Source organism: Capra hircus, chromosome 10 (genome assembly GCF_001704415.2).
Source record: "Capra hircus breed San Clemente chromosome 10, ASM170441v1, whole genome shotgun sequence".
Lineage (NCBI taxonomy): Eukaryota > Metazoa > Chordata > Mammalia > Artiodactyla > Bovidae > Capra > Capra hircus.
This window is the reverse complement of record NC_030817.1, coordinates 54,955,596-54,975,789: the sequence shown is the minus strand read 5'-3', so window position 1 is coordinate 54,975,789 and position 20,194 is coordinate 54,955,596. Positions and strand designations below refer to the sequence as shown.

The window sequence follows — 20,194 nt, the reverse complement described above, 5'->3', positions numbered from 1 at the left end:
TTTCACTTTCATGCATTGGAGAAGGAAATGGCAACCCACTCCATTGTTCTTGCCTGGAGAATCCCAGGGACGGGGGAGCCTGGTGGGCTGCTGTCTCTGGGGTCGCACAGAGTCGGACACGACTGAAGCGACGTAGCAGCAGCAGCAATGCCCAGGATACTTGTGTTTGGAGACTTGTGATTAATTGTCTTTGAAATTTGGTTACTTTTGTTTTAAAATTTCCACAGATGTTACGGGTGAGATGCTTCTAGCACTGAAAGATATTGTAATATTTATTAGGTATGTCATACGTAGCAGTTGTTACCTTTGGAGCTTCCCTGGTGGTCCAGTGGTTAAGCTTCTGCGCTTCCAGTGCAGGGAGAGCTGCTTTGACCCCTGGCTGGGGAACTGAGACCTAACATGCCACATGGCACAGCCAGAACAATTTTTAAAAGCTATTAAAAACTAAGTTGTAACTTTACATATGTCTAATAGCAGTTTTTCTGTTCTCTATCTTGGTAGTATATTATTGAATTTAAATAACACTGAATTTGTGAATTCGGATTAGATTAAAAGTGTTGTATTTCCCACCAGGGATGGGTGCCTCTGTCTCTGTGAGGCCAAAGCAGACTGACATGTTTGCCAGACTTAAGGATATCATCGTTACAAATGTTGATTTAACATCCATTCACAAAAAGGTAATTTAAAAAATATGTTTCAGTATTGAAATTTATTTTTGTTTTTCTGTGTCTGGAGATGTCTTTAGTCATTTGTTCAGTGTATATGTAGTATCTTTCATGTGTCAGGCAGTTTGTTGGGAATTGGCCATGAATATGGTCATTGTCTGCTATCCCATTGTATGTAGACTAGATGATGTGTTAAAGTTATTTTGACCAATTAAGTGATTAGTATCTCCATTGATAAACCTTTTTCTTATAGATTTAGGAAAATGTTATTGTCAAGTTAAATGCTTTTAACTAGTATTTTGTTGAAGCTTGGATACAAATGATGCTTCTTTATATGTCAAGGACTCTGTAATAAGAAACCTTGTAATACAGTGATACAACTCTTTTGATGTAATAATGAGTTAATTTAATACTTCTAGGCTGTCTCTATTTTGGGAGATGAAGTCTTTAGGTTCGAAATGACTCTTTATCCAGATGCCACAGAAGGAAAGGCCTATGCTGATATGTCTAAAGTAGATGGCAAACTTAGTCTCAAAGTGGGTTGTATTCAGATTGTATATGTTCATAAATTCTTCATGTCTCTTTTGGTAAGTTTATTTTAAAAATATATTTGTTTCTTATTGAAGCCTAAATATCTTTGCCTGTGTATCTGAATCTAGCTAGTCAAAATCTTTACTAAATAGGGTTGTGTGATAAACTCCCAAATGCTGAATAATTATTACAGTTATCATTAAGTGAAGTGAAGTTGCTCAGTCATGTCCGACCCTTTGCGACCCCGTGGGCTGTAGCCTACCAGGCTCCTCCATCCATGGGATTTTCCAGGTTATCATTGGTTTGAACCAACTATGAAGGATCATTCTTTAACTTTAACATAGTTACATAGTTTGAAAATACTTTCTGATGTTTCAGTTACAGCTTTTCAGTTTTAGTTGTTTTGAGAGATACCCTTAAAAGATGTTTAGCTAAAAGAATGCTTTAAGGAGATCATTAGGCATTGGAAGGGCTAATACTGGAACTGACAGCTTTGATTATAATTAGCATCAACAAGGCCATAGAATTCTTTTAATTATTTATTTCCACGTAAGTTTCATGGAGTGAAGAGTTTAATTTGCCTATGCCATTCTTTTAGCAGGACTGTTAATCAAAGCTTTCAAATCACACATTTCTGTGTAAACCATCGTGTTTTATTTTTCTGAAAAGTAATTTATTTGGAGGGGGGTTAGTTAAATAAGCAACTAAATAAGCCATCTGTTTTATTAATGGATGTGCATCAAGAATACGCTTCCAGTTCTTTTCTCTATTGGGAAAAGTCTTTCTGTTTTTAGTTGAAATTGAGATGAATGGTATCTTACTCTAAATAAATAATTTTTGATTCTTGTTAGTGATAGCAAGATTGTAAACAGTCATGTTGAAGTACACTTAAGAAAAGAATCTTCAGAAATAACCAGGCAAAACCTTAGTTTCTAAACTTTAGTTTCATAGACTTTATTCCTATGACCTAGAGGTACAGATTCAAAGCTACTTTGGGAGCCATAAAGCTTTCTTCTCCATCTTTTTATGTAAATTTTGGTTAAAATGGCCAACATTCATGAGTAAAAGGGAGGTTTTAAATGAGTAAAAGGGAGGTTTTAAATGAGTGAAAAGGAGGTTTCCTGTCGATGTATGGCAGAACCCACCACAATATTGTAATTAGCCTCTAATTTAAATAAATAAAATTTTAAAATATGAAACAAACAAAAACATGTAAAGCATTTACTAAGTCCTCAATAAACATTGTTATTTTCACACCCACACAAAAGAATTGCTACCAAAATTTGTAAATAAACAAATAATTCTGAAATACATAAAATGAAGGGACTCTTGTTCATGTTAATATCTCAGAGTGTATCTTTCTAAACTTTATTTCATGTACACAGTCATAAATAACATCTCCTTTACATCACCTCTTTTATTTAGCTTCTCTTTTTTAAAGTTTTTCCTTTAAGAAATAAATCCCTGTTTTTGGGGAAACTCTAAATACCAGTATTTTCCCACAGAACTTCCTCAACAATTTTCAAACTGCCAAAGAAGCTTTGAGCTCAGCTACAGCCCAGGCTGCAGAAAGAGCTGCTTCCAGCATGAAAGACTTGGCCGAAAAGAGTTTCCGCCTTTTGATGGATATCAACTTGAAAGCACCAGTTATTATCATTCCTCAGTCTTCAGTATCACCTAATGCTATTATAGCAGATCTGGGTTTAATCACAGTTGAAAACCAATTTAATGTAGTTTCTAGGGGACATCATTCGCTACCCCCCGTCATTGATAAAATGGACATCCAACTCACTCAGCTAAAGCTGTCCAGGTATAAATATATAATCCAATTACATATTGTTTAGTTGCTAAATTGTGTCCGACTCTTATTCCATCCCATGGCTATAGCCTGCCAGGCTCCTCTCTTCGTGGGATTTCCCAGGCAAGAATACTGGGGTGGGTTGCCATTTCTTTCTCCAGGGAATCTTCCCTACCCAGGAGTTACCTGCATGTCTTGCATTTTAGGTGGATTCTTTACCACTGAGCCACCAGGGAAGCCCCAACCATGTATTACTTACTAGAAATAGAATTTTCATAGAATCATTGCCAGGGTAAAATACTCTAGTGATTCTTAGTTCATATTCCTTATTTCTTCTAATCATGAAACTTTGACCATTGGTTTTTGGTTAGTGGTTGATAGTGATGGACCTCATAGAATATATACTTTGTCTTACTAAATTTGTGATATGTTTTTTTAATCTATAAAAATTTCCTATTATAAGATTATGGTTAATACTTAATTTAGATATTTATTTATTTTCTTATTTCCAAAGCATGTCACATTTAGGAAATCTCAGTAAGATATCTAATGGATAATCAAATCAAAATGGGAAAGTGTTGGCTCTGTTGGATGACAAGAATGAATTATTTGGTGGTTCAAATATTTGTTGGCTGGCAGGCTAGAAATGACTATTACAATATGCTTGTTTAACTTCTAGGTTTGGTGAGCTTTTCCTTTTGAGTTTGGAGAAGTACTAATAGCATAAACCTAAGGGCTTAGTACAGCACCACTTTCTTTGTCCTTCAGAGATGTTTTAAGAGGATGTAACATTTGTTTGTATGACATTGGTTAGTAGCCATTATTAGTCTTTGGGAAAGATGGTAAATAGTGTAGTAGTCATACTCAAGCTGTTTGTTTCTTTGGAATAAGCATTGCATGGGCTTTTTTTATGTAAACTTTATAAACTTATTCTGATTGATTTGTGACAAGAAGCATGTTCTAAAAGAATTCTGATAGCAGCCTTTAGTGTTTGGAAAAATGCTGTGTGGAAACTGGTACACATATGATGATAGTCTTCATTTTAAAATCAGTATATTTTAGAAATATAAAATAAATTCTTAATCATCTTTCAGAACAATTTTGCAGGCTGACCCACCACAACATGACATTGAAATTTTAAAACCAGTCAACATGCTTTTATACATACAGCGAAATTTAGCAGCATCATGGTACGTGCAAATTCCAGGAATGGAGATAAAAGGAAAACTAAAACCTATGCAGGTAGGTTTATGTATAAAATAATTGCTCGCTAGCTAGACTTTTATCATTGATCACAGTGTAGTTCTAGTGTACATCAGAAGTGATAAAATGTTTAAAAGGGAATGCTTTGTTAACTGAAAATGAAGGTGGTGTAATTTTTCACACTTTTCTTTATTTCTTATTAGTTGGATATTTGGTGAAGCTAGCAAGAAACTGAGGTTGAAAGCTAGGGAGTCTACTGAGATTATTATTAGTAATTTTAGAAGATTCTGTTCAAGTTTTAAGGTAAATTATAAAAGAAAAGTGATATTTTAAATTTTATTAAAAAATTTTTTTGACCATGCTACATGGCATGTGGGATCCTAGTTCCCCAGCCAAGGACTGAATCTGTGCCCCCTGCATTGGAAGTATAGAATCTTAAGTATAGAACCTCCAGGCAAGTCCCTGTAAAGTGATATTTAGCTACCACATCCAAAGCACCTTCAATAGTATTTTTACTGTATAGAAACACTCTTTTAATTAGAAAAGCAGACATTTTCAGTAGGTGAGTATGTTTCATTGGTAAGCATATAAACAGGAGTATTTTTAATATTGTAGTTAGCAGGTTGTAGGTAGGCTCACAGGAAGAGATGATACTGGTCAAAGATGGTCACCAAAGTGTGGGAACCTTGGGATTCTTGTGTGCCTGTGTGTGAAACTGCTGAAGCCAAGCAGTACGAGATAGGGAAAGAGGGAGTGACTAAACAAAATGTGTGGAAGATGAGTGAAAATTCGGTAGTGTAGTGGGTTTTGATATCTGTGACTATTTCAGAGTTAGTTCTAAGATAAAGCAAGAAGGGTCAAAGGACCTGAGTTCTACTGGTGAGGATGTTAAAATTGAGGCTTGTTGTAGGAATGAGAGATCCCTGTCCGCAGTATGAATAAATACATAAACAAGAGCATGTGTTTATTGAGAGTATTGACTTTTCTATTCTAGGACATAGTACTGTTCTCTCAAATTCTCCCTTGCTCAGATTAGATCCCAGAACTAACACTGGATCCTTTTCCAGTACTAGGAGGTGGTGAAGTTAGCTGTTCTTCGGGAGGCTCTGATATCTCAGTTGGTAGCACAAGTGGGAATGAATATAGAAAGAAGTTCTGGGGAGTTAAAGTGATAGCTGTTTTCTAAGGACTGGGACTTGGGGCAAATAAGAAATCCCTGGTTGTCATCTCATGCTAAAATATGGCCACACTTTCATTTAGGCTGGGAATCAGGTGTTGTCCTTGGTGATAGGGGCACAATTTGAGGGGCATGGGATACTGTGGTGTTCAGAAGAAAAGGTGCTGTGAATGCGCCTGTTTGGATTTGGCTTTAGGTACTTCAAAAAGACCTTTTGGACCCCTATTGCTAGGTGTAGGTTATCACTGTTATTTAGTTGCTAAGTCGTGTATGACTCTTGCAACCCTATGGATTGTAGCCCATCTGGCTCCTCTGTCCATGGGATTTCCCTGGCAAGAATACTGGATTGGGTTGCCATTTCCTTCTCCAGGGGATCTTCCTGACCCAGGGATCGAACCTGAATCTCCTGCATTGGCAGGCAAATTCTTTACCTGTGAGCCACCAGGGAAGCTGCAATATGTGTAGGGGAAATGCACAAAAGATGGAAGGATGAAAAGGTTTAATGGGTCCTAGCAGCCAGTAGCATCTTTGTTTATTCTAGCAGCTTCATGTTGTTCTGCAGCCACTGATGAGGAAGATGATATTATTCCTATTTTAAAGATTAAGAAAGAAACTTAGCCAACAGCACAGCTTGAGAGTGGTATAGTTGACACATATCTACTTGACTCAAAATCTCTCGCCTTTTTTTTTTCTCTTTTTGTCACATATCCCCTTTTTATAAAGGTTGGAGATTAGCAGGATGCTCATCTTGGCCTGTGTTTTGGCTTTTAACAGTTCTGTGCAGATGCGTTTGTTACTGTTCTAGGAGGCATAATCTTGATAGGTTAAATGATTTAAGTATATGCAGACACGCATGTACTGAGAATAAAATGTGCAGGAGCACATCTTTTTCCTTCTTGATGGAGACTGGAAACTGAATAGCATTCTTCCTATTTTGAGTTTTGGGGAGAGTAAACAACGTGGAGGAGGACGCCAGTACTGGATGAGAAGAGATAGAAGCAGAATGGAGATGAGGAGCTAGGGAGAGGGGAGAGGAACACAGGTCCAGAACAGAATGAGTTACAGTAACAGTTAAGGCAGCAGGAGGGGCGTAGCGGAAGCAGGGACTTGGATGTGAGTGAAGGCAAAAATGTGTTTACACATAGGAGTAATGTCTAATACTATACAAGATAAAATACTTTCATCCTGCTATTTATGGTCCCAACTCGCTTGTTTTTAGATGAACAGTTAATTTAACAGACCATAAGTTAAGACATAGATATTTTGCATCATTTATTGTTTTATATTAACAGTAACCTATTGTTGGTTTCTAGGTTGCTCTCAGTAGAGACGACTTAACAGTTTTAATGAAAATTTTGCTAGAGAATCTTGGAGAAGCTTCTTCACAGCCAAGCCCTACGCAGTCTACCCAGGAGGCTGTGAGAGTTAGACAAGACGTTTCCAGTAGACCTGACCACTTCAAAGGTATAAATTGATGGAGATTTTTGCTTTGATTGTTGAGAAGAATTAGATGTTAATGCCATATTTATATTTAGTGGGTTTTTTAATTGTCCAGTGTAATGTGGTGTGAACTGATCCAATGCTGTATTATTTACTGTGGAAGATCAGAAGGGGCTGAGACTGTCTTGAAGCTCCCAGGGGAAGGAAGTGGGCTCATTACTCTAAAGGGAGGGCCCACCTCTTGTTGCCTGTATGATGCATGCTTGCCTTTTATTTGTAAAAGTTGAATATGCCCAATTCAAGGGGCATTGAGGTAGTATCACTACGAACAAAGCTAGTGGAGGTGATGGAATTCCAGTTGAGCTATTTCAGATCCTAAAAGCTGATGCTGTGAAAGTGCTGCACTCAGTATGTCAGCAAATTTGGAAAACTCAGCAGTGGCCACAGGACTAGAAAAGGTCAGTTTTCATTCCAATCCCAAAGAAAGGCAATGCCAAAGAATGCTCAAAACTACTGCATAATTGCACTCATCTCACACACTAGTAAAGTAATGCTCAAAATTCTCCAAGCCAGGCTTTAGTAATACCTGAACCATGAACTCCATGATGTTCAAGCTGGTTTTAGAAAAGGCAGAGGAACCAGAGATCAAATTGCCAACATCCGCTGGATCATTGAAAAAGCAAGAGAGTTCCAGAAAAACATCTATTTCTGCTTTATTGACTATGCCAAAGCCTTTGACTGTGTGGATCACAATAAATTGGGAAAATTCTGAAAGAGATAGGAATACCAGACCACCTGACCTGCCTCTTGAGAAACCTGTATGCAGGTCAGGAAGCAGCAGTTAGAACTAGACATGGAACAACAGACTGGTTCCAAATAGGAAAAGAAGTACGTCAAGGCTGTATATTGTCACCCTGCTTATTTAACTTATATATAGAGTACATCGTGAGAAACACTGGGCTGGAAGAAGCACAGGCTGGAATCAAGATTACTGGGAGAAATATCAATAACATCAGATATGCAGATGACACCACTCTTATGGCAGAAAGTGAAGAAAAACTAAAGAGCCTCTTGATGAACGTGAAAGAGGAGAGTGAAAAAGTTGGCTTAAGGCTCAACATTCAGAAAATGAAGATCATGGCATCTGGTCCCATCACTTCATGGCAAATTGATGGGGAAACAGTGGAAACAGTGGCTGACTTTAATTTTTTGGGCTCCAAAATCACTGCAGATGGTGATTGCAGCCATGAAATTACAAGACGCTTACTCCTTGGAAGGAAAGTTATGACCAACCTAGAAGGCATGTTAAAAAGCAGAGACATTACTTTGTCAACAAAGGTCTGTCTAGTCAAGGCTGTGGTTTTTCCAGTGATCATGTATGGATGTGAGAGTTAGACTATAAAGAAAGCTGAGTGCAGAAGAATTGATGCTATTGAACTGTGGTGTTGGAGAAGACTCTTGAAAGTCCCTTGGACTGCAAGGAGATCCAACCAGTCCATGTTAAAGATGAGTCCTGGGTGTTCATTGGAAGGACTGATGTTGAAGCTGAAACTCCAATACTTTGGCCACCTGATGCTGGGAAAGATCGAGGGCAGGGGACGACAGAGGATGACATGGTTGGATGGCATCACCGACTCGATGGACATGGGTTTGAGTGGACTCCGGGAGTTGGTGATGGACAGGGAGGCCCGGTGTGCTGCGGTTCATCGGGTCGCAAAGAGTCGGACACGACTGAGTGACTGCAATGAACTGCTCTGAACTGAGGTAGTATACTTTGAGAGAAAAAGCAAAATAGGGATGCAGCATAGTAAGATCCCAAAATAATTAAGAGAGAAAAGGAACTGGTGTCATACTCAGATGACTGGTCCGTGAAATAGGAAGGTATTCTTGTTCAGTAACAGCTTTGCTTATCTGTCTTCACTGGGGATTGATATAGTCAGATACATAAGGGAATTTTCTAGATTATTAAAATTGTTATCTTTCAAAGGCACTGAACCTTTTAAATTCAGCCATTTTTAAAAGACAATTTTTCTAACATACAAGGTTCCTTTTTCCTTTCTTGGCCAAGTATATAGAATAATTTTATAATTTCACTGTTTTTCATCATTTAAAATTGTTATGTGAATATCGTGTTTTATTTTAGACTGTGAATAAATTAGTATTTTCATGGCTAAAGTGAGATGGAGTATTCCTTGTCCATTTAATAAAGGACCCCAGACTGCTGTGCTTTTATCATGCTAAAGTCATTGACTGTTCGTTATGGCAGCAGTCAGTTAAGCTGCCAGTAAGTATACTAAGCCAGCAGTGCTTCTCCTGGAGTTAGGTCTGGTGTGTTTTGAAGTCATAAACAAATGCCTAGAGCAGTGTGCAAAATAAGGTTTTTGGTTGAGGATACTTATGAGCACTGTATGAATTTAGTGAGTCCTCCCTGCATCTCTCCCCAGGCTGAGTTCATGCCGCCGTGCAGACAGATGCTAGATTAAGTAGGCTGTTGCTGTAGTTAGACAGGAACTGTGTACTGTATGGATGAATAAACTGTGGCAGACAAGCTTTATGTGGTTAACAATCTCACTGTATTCAGCTCTGGTCAGTTTGTGTCCCTGGTTCAAGCTGTATAGTTACTGTGGTACTTGGGAAAACAAAAAAAGTTCTGATGGAAAAACTACAGAGATAATGAAGATGGGAATGGAACTTATTTTCGGGAAAGGTAAAGGGAAAAAGCCTGGCGTTTTCCGCCTTGGAGAAGCCTTAATGTAGTTAGAGTTATGCTGTGTTTGCTCTTGCAGTAACAGGTAAGAATAGACTTTCCTATAAATGACCAAAAGAATAGAATCCATCTCCAAAAGAGACCGCAGAATCACTTTGTAAGCAGGATTGAAAGCATTATGTATTCTTTGTCTAAAAAGTTTCTGTCTAAAGATGAGGGGTAAGACTGCATTACTTCTTGAAGTCTCTTTCACCTCAAAATACCAGAGACTCCCTGTCCCACATTATATCTGAGGTCTCTTCAACTCTGCTTTTGAGTTATATTCTGTTCTATCAAAGGGAATGGATTGGATGACATAGGTAATTAAAGAGAGTGAGACATGAACTACACTAGCAGAGAACCTTTTACTGACAAGCTGTCTGTTCTTGGACAAAGTATTTTACTTTTCTCTGCCTCCAATTTCATAATCTCTTGGGAATGGCCTGTAACCGGTTAAGTGAAATGCTTTAATAATTATAAACTACAATGAAGTAGACTTGCGTTTGTAGGGCTTTTTAGAAAAAGTTGTCTTACTAGTCTTTGCCAGGCTGTCTTTTTATTTTTAATGTAGATAGTCTGTGTACATTTTGCCCTGTACTAAATATTTATGGAATATACTGCCATTTTTGTTCCTTGTTTCATCAGGATTTAAATAATTCTTGAGAGTATCATATACATTTAGAATAATAAATTATTATCCTAGCTTTCAAAATATGTATAAAGTCATATACATACTTAAAAGCTTACTAATCTTCATATTTATGTTTGAACCATCAGAACAAGAAGATGTGACAGACTCAAAGCTTGCTTTGGACCAGAGTGTCACTCTCCAGTTTGACTTTCACTTTGAATCTCTTTCTATTGTACTGTATAACAATGATACCAGCCAGGTATGTAGTTAAAGTCTGTATCTAGGAGAAAGTCCTTAGCTCTTGGTATTCAATTTTAGAATATTATCATTTTTTTGATGTGATTCTTCTTCTCACATTGATGTCTGTTAAATTCTATTTGGCCTACAGAGTATGCATTTGTCTTGTTTTCTGTTTACACTTAGTGTTTTTAATCTTTCTAGGCTTAGGAAGACTTTTTACTTTTTTCCAAGTAATATCAGTGCTAAGATATTTAGACCTAGCTCTAGGAGAAATATTTTATATGTGGATAATTAGCTATATGTACAGTTTTATTACATAGTTATATATATGTACATATTCAACTATTTAAGGAAAATAATTTAGTGGCTTTGAACCTTAGAGGGTTATTTTAAAATTTATGATTATCCATGATATATAAGCATTCATTATGTTTTTCTTCAATAAACTTTTTATTTAGTAGATAATATGGTAAGGATACTGATGAGTGAATTGAGGAACCAAGGTCTAGTGTCATTATGATTTGAACCACATAATGTGTCATTGATATTTTTTTCGGAAGCTTTTTTATATAATGTCTTCTAACAAATGCTTTTTATTATATCAGTTAATTAATATCATAATATTCATGCATGTAATATAATAATACCCATAATAATCACTTATTGTAAGTATTATATCTATTGTTTATGTCCATGTATATGTTTTGTTATGTTTTATATTGTTTTCTAAGAGTTATACACTATTCATATATTATTATTTTTGGACCTTGAGCAATTATCTGTCATTTGTGCAATAGACAACATTAATTATTTTTTTTCAAATTTTTTTGAAGTATAGTTGATTTACCATGTTGTATTCATTTCTGCTATATAGCATAGTGATTCAGTTATACATATATATTCATTTTATATATTCTTTTGCATTATGCTGTATCATGAGATATTGAATATAGTTCCCTGTGATAGACAGTAGGACCTTGTTGTTTATCCATCCTGTGTATAATAGTTTGCATCTACTCCTCCCAAACTCCCAATCCTTGGCAGCTACAAGTCTGCTCTCTACGTCTGTGAGTCTGTTTTTGTTTTGTAGATCCGTTCCTTTGTGTCACATTTTAAGATTCCACATGTAAGTGATATTATATGGCATTTGTCTTTCTGACTTTGTTCACTTAGTATGATAATCTCTGATTCCATCCATGTTGCTACAGAAGGCATTGTTTCATCCTTTTTATGGCTGAGTCATATTCCATTGTATATATGTACCATGTCTTCTTTATCCATTCAATGGTTGTTTCCTTATCTTGGCTATTGTGAATAGTGCCGTATGAACATAGAGGTGCTTGTATCTTTTCAAATGTATTTCTGTCTGGCTATGTGCCTAGGCATGTGATTGCTAGATTGTGTGGCAACTCTATTTTTAAATTTCTAAGGAACTTCCATAGTATTTTCCATAGTGGGTGCACCAGTTTATATTCCCACCAACAGTGCAGAAGGGTTTCCTTTTCTCCATACCCTCTCCAGCAGTTTGTTATTTCTAGATATTTTAATGATGGGCATTCTGCCTGTTGTGAGGTGACATCCTTAATTTCTAATGTTTAATGTTAATGTTAATAAAAGATCAGGAAATGATGTAATGCAAAATGAACAATTAAATATATTCTTCATTTTGATTAAGGTACTATTATTCTACTGGCTGCCCAGCCTTACAGTCTTGTTGTTTTCTTTTATGTCCTTCTTTGTTGACATTCTTTATTCATTTGGACACCAAGTGCTGTCAGTTTGAGTGAACTTCTGTTCTTTCCTGGAAGTTCTCGCTGCTGCAATCTGAGGCTTCTTAGCTCACACAGTACTGCAGTAGCTTCCTTGCTTGTTGCCATTCAGCTTACACACTGGCACAGGTTCAGATTCCTCAATGTCACGTAGCCATTCACAGATTCCCATTCTACTTAGAAAACGTTCAGCGTTACATTATATGAATTTTAACTTATTAAAAAAGAACATTCACTTTAGTTCAGTTCAGTCGTTCCGTCGTGTCTGACTCTTTGCGACTCCATGAACCGCAGCACGCCAGGCCTCCCTGTCCATCACCAACTCCCAGAGTTTACCCAAACCCATATCGATCGAGTTGGTGATGACATCCAACTGTCTCATCCTCTGTCGTCCCCTTCTCCTCCTGCCCTCAATCTTTCCCAGCATCAGGGTCCTTTCCAATGAGTCAGCTCTTTGCATCAGGTGGCCAAAGTATTGGAGTTTCAGCTTCAACATCAGTCTTTCAAATGAATATTTAGTACTGATTTCCTTTAGGATAGACTGGTTGGATCTCCTTGCAGTCCAAGGGACTCTCAAGAGTCTTCTCCAACACCACAGTTCAAAAGCATCAATTCTTCGGCCCTCAGCTTTCTTTATAGTCTAACTCTCACATCCGTACATGATCACTGGAAAAACCATAGCCTTGACTAGACGGACCTTTGTTGGCAAAGTAACGTCTCTGCTTTTTAATATGTTAAGTTCGTCATTAATTTTCTTCCAAGGAGTAAGCGTCTTTTAATTTCATGGCTGCAGTCACCATCTGCAGTGATTTTGGAGCCCAGAAAAATAAAGTCAGCCACTGTTTCCACTGTTTCCCCATCTATTTGCCATGAAGTGATGGGACCAGATGCCATGATTTTCGTTTTCTGAATGTTGAGCTGTAAGCCAACTTTTTCACTCTCCTCTTTCACGTTCATCAAGAGGCTCTTTAGTTCTTCTTCACTTTCTGCCATAAGGGTGGTATCATCTGCATATCTGAAGTTACTGATATTTCTCCCAGCAGTCTTGATTCCAGCCTGTGCTTCCTCCAGCCCAGCGTTTCTCATGATGTGCTCTGCATATAAGTTAAATAAGCACGGTGACAATATACAGCCTTAACGTACTCAGTGCCTCCAAATTGTCTACATCAGTAACCGTACCAGAAACTCTTATTATATTGTGACTAGTAGATGTGTCATTGGTTATTTCTATTAATAGTTACTAATCACAAGTTTGTGAATTAAATGTATTTTTATAAATTAAAGGCATTGCAAGTTTCCAATAATAATTTCATTCTGATCCATTTACATGCACTGTACTCTTTTGAGTAAGTGAAGATAGGCAGTTACAACCACGGTGCCAAGAATTGCCCATCAGCAGCACCCTTACAGCAATACACTCACTGGTCTGTAGTGAGCAATTACTGCTAAACTGAAAATCCTACTTCCCCAAAGATTTTCTGTGTGTGTGTGTGTGTGTGTGTGTGTGTGTGTGTGTGTGTGTTTGCTTGGTTCGTTGGATTTTGTTGTTTTAGTGTCTTAGCACAGAAATTTGAGCTATGTGTTATGGTGGAATACATATTGAGGTCGTTTTTCCTTAAAGTTTAAATCTTGAGGATTTGAGACCACAGTTAGGCCTCCACGTTTCTTTCCAGACTTCTTTCCCTAGTTTTCTTTTATTGAAATATTCAAGCCTAAGATGCCAGCCTGTACCTTGTGCCCCCAGAGCATCTTGAATTGTTTGCTCATGTTCTTTCTCCATCTAGAATGCCTTCTACCCCTCATTGCCTGATTCCAGTCAATCTCTGAAGTTCAGAGTTTTCATGTTCTTCATGAATTTTTCCCAGCCCACAATTATCTCTTTGACCCTGTGAGCTTTTGCTGTTTTTATTCTTTACCTAATCTCTTAATATTTTTTGTGGAATATGGGAAGATGTAAGTATGAATAAATGACAATATATCATTTTTTAATAATTTACAAATTATAGCATCTTCTTGTGATGTTCCTTGTAATAAATTTCCGTTTTATTTTTTTCAGTTAAAGTATAAGCTTACTAAGATCAAGTGCTGTGCTTTATCCTTTCTCATAAAGCCTTTAGTTCCTATCACAGAGTGTTTTACAGAAGAGCTCATTAAACATTATAAGTTAGAGTGATTGACTGACAGTTTCCTGATTTTCTTTTTGCATTGAACTGTATATCAGAAAATTTCATGTATCAACCCTTGTTGAATATGAGCACACACACTTAGGTATTTATTTGCATGTGCATATACAGTCACAAACATGCATATTATTCTTTGTTCCAGTCTTAATATCCGTACTTTAAAAATTTGCTTTTAATCTCTGAGTTAAGAAGTATGTTTAAAAGTAATTACATAACGCTGAAGATAATTGATTCTTTTGCTTGAAAAATATACCACAGGAATCCAAACTCGCATTTCATAATGATAGTTTCCGGCTCGGTGAACTCAGGCTACATCTTATGGCCTCTTCAGGGAAGATGTTTAAGGATGGCTCACTGAATGTCAGTATTAAACTTAAGACCTGCACTCTTGATGATCTCAGAGAAGGAATTAAGAGAGCAACATCAAGGTTTGTCATTTCTCAATTTGCTGCACATATAAAAGGTTGATGCGCTTGGCATTGTTAGCAGGCATTGATTGCTTGGCTTCAGATTGTCAGAAGGGGTCTTTCGATCATCCTTTTTGGGATTCTGTTCCTTGGGATTATCAACGTAGGTCTTTCGTCATATTTCAGTTTGAAATGCTTCAAAAAATAGTGCTAATTTCAGGTTCAGTTGCTTTTATGTTTGAATTAAAGGGCAGTTTAATAATATTGTCTTAAAAGTGGGAACTAAGAAAATGTAAGAATTTTAATAGTGAAATCCATGTGTGTGGTTCATTAGTGGTACATTTTTGTAAATTGTTTTCAGTAGGCAGAAACTTGTTGCAAAAAAGCCTTCAATTTATGGATCTTTCTTTTGTCTTATTTATTTTGTATATATATTTTAAAACAGTTCTGTAAAATTTCTTTAAAAGTTTTAGTAGATCAACTATACTTAAATTTAAAGAAAAGACTCTACAGGATTAAAAAAGTTTTAGCAGAAATGGAATCCCTAATTTTCACATTTATCAACTCATTTTTGAAAGAGTAATTCATATTACCCTATTGCAAAGTGAGAGATATGCAACTTTGGTGGCCTAATTATATTTTTATTCCTTTCACAAATAATGAGATATATAACATTTTTGTTCTTGATTATTTTTGGAGAAAAACTGTTCTGCTGCTTGAGCCCTTTGTGAGCCCTTTGTCTTTCTAAGAGATGAATAAATGAAGGAAGAGTGCTTTCATGCATCCAGCTTTTCCAGTTTGCAAACTTTGTGTCTTGGCATAGCAGTCTAGGCAAGGGTGATAAAGTCCCTGCTTCTGTTTCAAAGCCTGCTTTTTGCAGCATCCTTGAGGCTATGTGGAAACGGTCATTGCAGACCCTTGATGAACACTGCCAGATTGGAATTACGTGGACTGACTTGGGAATCAGTTGTATAGGATGGTCTTTGGTGATAAATTCCTTCAAGAAGGTTTTATTTTATAAAGTAAAGAGGTTGTCTTTTAAATTCTGTGGGGCTACAATAATGTGTTTTGTTAATTGCCAAACTTCCTTTCAGTGGTCATTGATTTGTTTTTCTAGTATTGCATTATAATTATAAAATGCTCTTATGATTACTTATTACCATGAACCTTGGCTATGGAGACCCTGTGTTGATTGCTGATTAGCTAATTAGACTGTAGTTAACACTGATCTGTTTTCTATACAGGTTGGAAACTGAAAGGTGAAAGAAAAGCTGTTATAAGATACTTAGAAAATTTTTCATCTTTTTAAGTGTTTTAGCAGGAATAAAATAATGACTGTACATAAATTTTTTTCAGAATGATTGATAAGAAGAATGGTCAAGAGAACAACAGTTCTATGATTGACATCAGTTACCAACAAGGCAAAAATGAAAGTCATATTGATGCTGTTCTTGACAAGCTGTATGTATGTGCCAGTGTGGAATTTCTGATGACTGTGGCAGATTTCTTTATCAAGGCTGTACCTCAGAGTCCAGAAAATATGACTAAAGAATCACAGATTCCACTGCGACAGACTGCCTTAGCAAAAATCAAGATGGAGAAAGGTTAGCAGAATTTACTTGTCACAGATGATAACTTGTCTTATATTTTACCAGAATTGCAAACAGGAAAAAAGAGAAATGGAGAGTTTAAGAATGTAAAATTACTCTTTCCAATTTAAATATGTTCAGAAGAAAAACCTTAATAAGCGTCAATTTTTGAGAGAGAGGTAGACCCTTAGAGAAGGAAATGGTAACCCACTCCAGTATTTTGCCTGGGAAATTGTATGGACAGAGAAGCCTGGCGGGCTACAGTCTGCCGTGTCAAAGAGAGTCAGACACAACTTAGCGACTAAACAACAACAGGAATAGAAATGTGTATTGGATCAGGGGCCAAGAAGCCTCTGCTCTGGTTCCAGCTCTGCCATTAACATTTCTTTTCTCTGTTGAATTGTAATTGCCTAAGGTCATGCATTTTTCTCTCTCATGTGCATTTGAGCAGTATTGGAAAACTGCTGCTCACTGGCAAGGTCAGAATTTTATTTGTCCACTTACCTTTCTTAAACAGTAGGCATATGGTATCTCTGTATTCATACAGACATGTAATGTATTTATACTGTAGATCTATGACACTGACTATATACGTCAGGGTAAAATCAAAGTAAAGAGTGAAATGGTCTGTGTGCTTTTAGCCGGTCTCCTGTCCTCTTCCTGATGTTCCCCTCACCTGTTTTCCCTTCCCTGCTCTTGCAGCATAGTGCACACTCAGATGTTTATACATGCATTGCGTATGCGCATTAATTCTGACAAAAAGAACTTCAAAACAAGATTATTTCTGTTAGGTCAGAGTCTTATAGCAGGGATCAAGATTGCATTATCCCACATAATCAGCATTAGTTAATAATTATTTATTGTTAGTCCTAACCAATCAGTTATTCGTATTGTTACTTTCACCATATCCCTAACAGCAGGATATTAGAAGCAATTTAGAAACTTACAGATAACATATACACACATGACAAGGTTTACTTTACTAGAACTTTTATGGTTCCCATTTATGTTTCTTCAGATGACTCTCTAAGACCAAATATGATTTTAAACGCCAAGATCACAGATCCAGAAGTGGTTTTTGTTGCCAGCCTGACAAAGGCTGATGCTCCTGCTCTAACAGCCGCATTCCAGTGTGACTTCTTTCTATCAACATCCGGACTTGAACAGATAATGACAGCTTCTGTGGGAGATCTGAAAGTGCTTGCTTGCCCTTTTCTCAGAGAAAAGAGAGGAAAAAATATTACCACAGTAAGAATGACTTTATATCCTAAGCTTGAAAATGGTTGATTCATAGAATCCTAGAATATGAGGGCTCTGTATTTACTCCAGCTTGAGATGATACAGATAAAGATGTTGAATTCCAAAGATGTTAAATGATTTACCCATGTTTGTAGTGACAGAACTATAGACTACCTCCAGACTAATTTTCGTTATACCATCTTTTGCTGAACAGTATTTGAATTTTAGTACATACAAATCAATATTCCTTTTCAACTGTTGCTTTTATTCACCACTGTATATCCAATGAATGAATGAATGGATGAATGAACCAAACATTCAGTGGAGTCACATGCCCAAAAGAGATTGTTTTTCTTTATTACAAATTAACTTCAATGGTGCTTTCACATTGTTGTCAACAAATGTGGTTTTGGTTAAATGAATTAACTATCACACCGTTTGGTTTTTAATATTAAATTGATTATTTTATGTTAAAGAGCATCATTATATAATGAGACTTATTTGCAGTGTTATTTTAAGTTTACAAAAAAATTGATAGATAAAGTGACTTGTGTAAAGAAATACAGTGCTGAGCTTAATCTATACATTACCATGAAACATTCTTAAGCGGAATCATCTTGACATGTCACAGAAAGTTTATATTAATCATTTCTATTTAAAGCTCATCCTAATTTTTAAAAAATGAAAGCTGTTTAGTATTAATTCCCTCATTCAGTTCAGATGTATTTTGTTTCTTTAATGATATTTAACAATACAGGCCTCATAGTTTTAATAAATCATTGAATTTGAAGATTTGCAATCTGTTCTAATAAGGACATTACAGGAAATTCAAGGCTGACCTGTTGTTAATCATTGGGAAACTGTTCATTTACCTACCTTACCATATAGTCTTTTTAAAATAAAAATGTTAACAGAACTATTTATTTAGAATAACAATTTCAAGTAATTTTGTGATCATAAAAATTACAATGAAATACCTTTTTCATTTTTTCATTTACCTCTTTGCAAATGTAAGACCTTGTTTAGCTCATTTTTATAGATATTTTTAAAGTATATTTTACACAGGGCATTATTTAAAAGATATTTTGGGCTTCCCTGGTGGCTCATATGGTAAAGAATCTGCCTGCAATGCAGGACATCTGGGTTCGATTCCTGGGTTGGGAAGATCCCCTGGAGAAGGGAACAGCTGCCCACTCCAGTATTCTAGCCTGGAGAATGCCATAGACAGAGGAGCCTAGTGGCTACAGTCTGTGGGGTTGCAAAGAGTTAGACACGACTGAATGACTTTCATTTAAAAGATATTTTAGACTTCTGCTAGTAAATGTGCATTACTACTTAAGAGTTTGGCATAAAGGAATTCATCACAACTGCTGAAAGTCCTCTACTGTGATCATAGACTTGCCATAGTTTGGAGGAGCCCTCATGAGAGGTTTTCAGATAATTTAATTTGCCTTCTTGCTTTTAGTAATAGGTGATAGTTAAAGATCTCAAATTAAGTAAGACATGTCCTTTATGTAAATTTCATTTATCTGTTTGTAGGTCTTACAGCCCTGTTCTCTATTTATGAAAAAATGTACACAGACATCAGGAAAAGAAAATATAGATATTAAAGTTGAAGAATTTATAATTAAGGTTAGTGCCTATCATATTTGGGTGAAAATCAGTTTTTATTTTTCTTATATTTTGATTTGTCTCATGTTTAGAGCACTATGCTAGTCACATATTTAGTAATCAATAAATACCCCTAATCATTTTTCTTTAATGCAAATGTTTGTTTCTGTTTTCTTTGAAAGACTGCAGTTGACCCTTGAGCAATGTGGGGATTAGGAGTGCTTAACTTTATAGTCAAAGACCCTGATGTTGGGAAAGATTGAAGGTGGGAGGAGAAGGGGACGACAGAGGATGAGATGGTTGGCTGGCATCACTGACTCAATGGACATGAATTTGAGTAAACTCCCAGAGTTGGTGATGGACAGGGAGGCCTGGCGTGCTACGCTCCATGGGATCGCAAACAGTCGAATACGACTGAGTGACTAAACTGAACTGAACTTTATAGTCAGGGCTCGGTATATGCAGTTCCTCAGATTTTCCATGTCTGAGGTTCTAAATCTGTAGATGCAACCACATGCAGATGGTGTAGTCCATAGTATTTACTATTGAAAATTGGCATGTTTAAGTGGACCCTCATGGTTCACATCCATGTTGTTCAGGGTGAACTATACTTTTAAATGTATACAGATGGTCAGGATAATTTTTATCTAGTATATTTGCTTGTGTGTTGGAGATTGGGTTTAGGTGGGAAGAACAGAGATGAAGTGGAAAGAGAAGGGAAGGATGGAAAAATGAAGTTGCTGTTATTTTATTTACAGTGTTATTTTTAGGCTTTTATTTGGGGTGCTATTTGGTTGAATTTAATATTTATGTGATTAAATGTTTTATATGTCTATAAAATATTTTAATGACATGTATGCTAGAAATAAAGTATTAGAATTTTTTATCTCTTACATTTAAAGTATTGAAAAAGCAATCTGTTCTCCAATGCCTTTCACATTCTCTAAGTATGACCTCTTGGTCAA

The 20,194-nt window shown here is 36.4% G+C and overlaps 1 protein-coding gene across 1 annotated transcript in view; it reads left to right on the top strand.

The window, feature by feature from the left end:
* The window catches only part of VPS13C (vacuolar protein sorting 13 homolog C), a 181,405-nt gene that overhangs the window by 105,990 nt on the left and 55,221 nt on the right, over positions 1–20,194 (top strand). Inside the window, 10 exon segments of the mRNA XM_018054289.1 lie at positions 574–677; positions 1,085–1,252; positions 2,702–3,006; positions 4,089–4,236; positions 6,688–6,838; positions 10,338–10,450; positions 14,642–14,811; positions 16,147–16,394; positions 17,398–17,627; positions 19,158–19,250. Coding sequence (XP_017909778.1) covers positions 574–677; positions 1,085–1,252; positions 2,702–3,006; positions 4,089–4,236; positions 6,688–6,838; positions 10,338–10,450; positions 14,642–14,811; positions 16,147–16,394; positions 17,398–17,627; positions 19,158–19,250 — 1,730 coding nt within the window.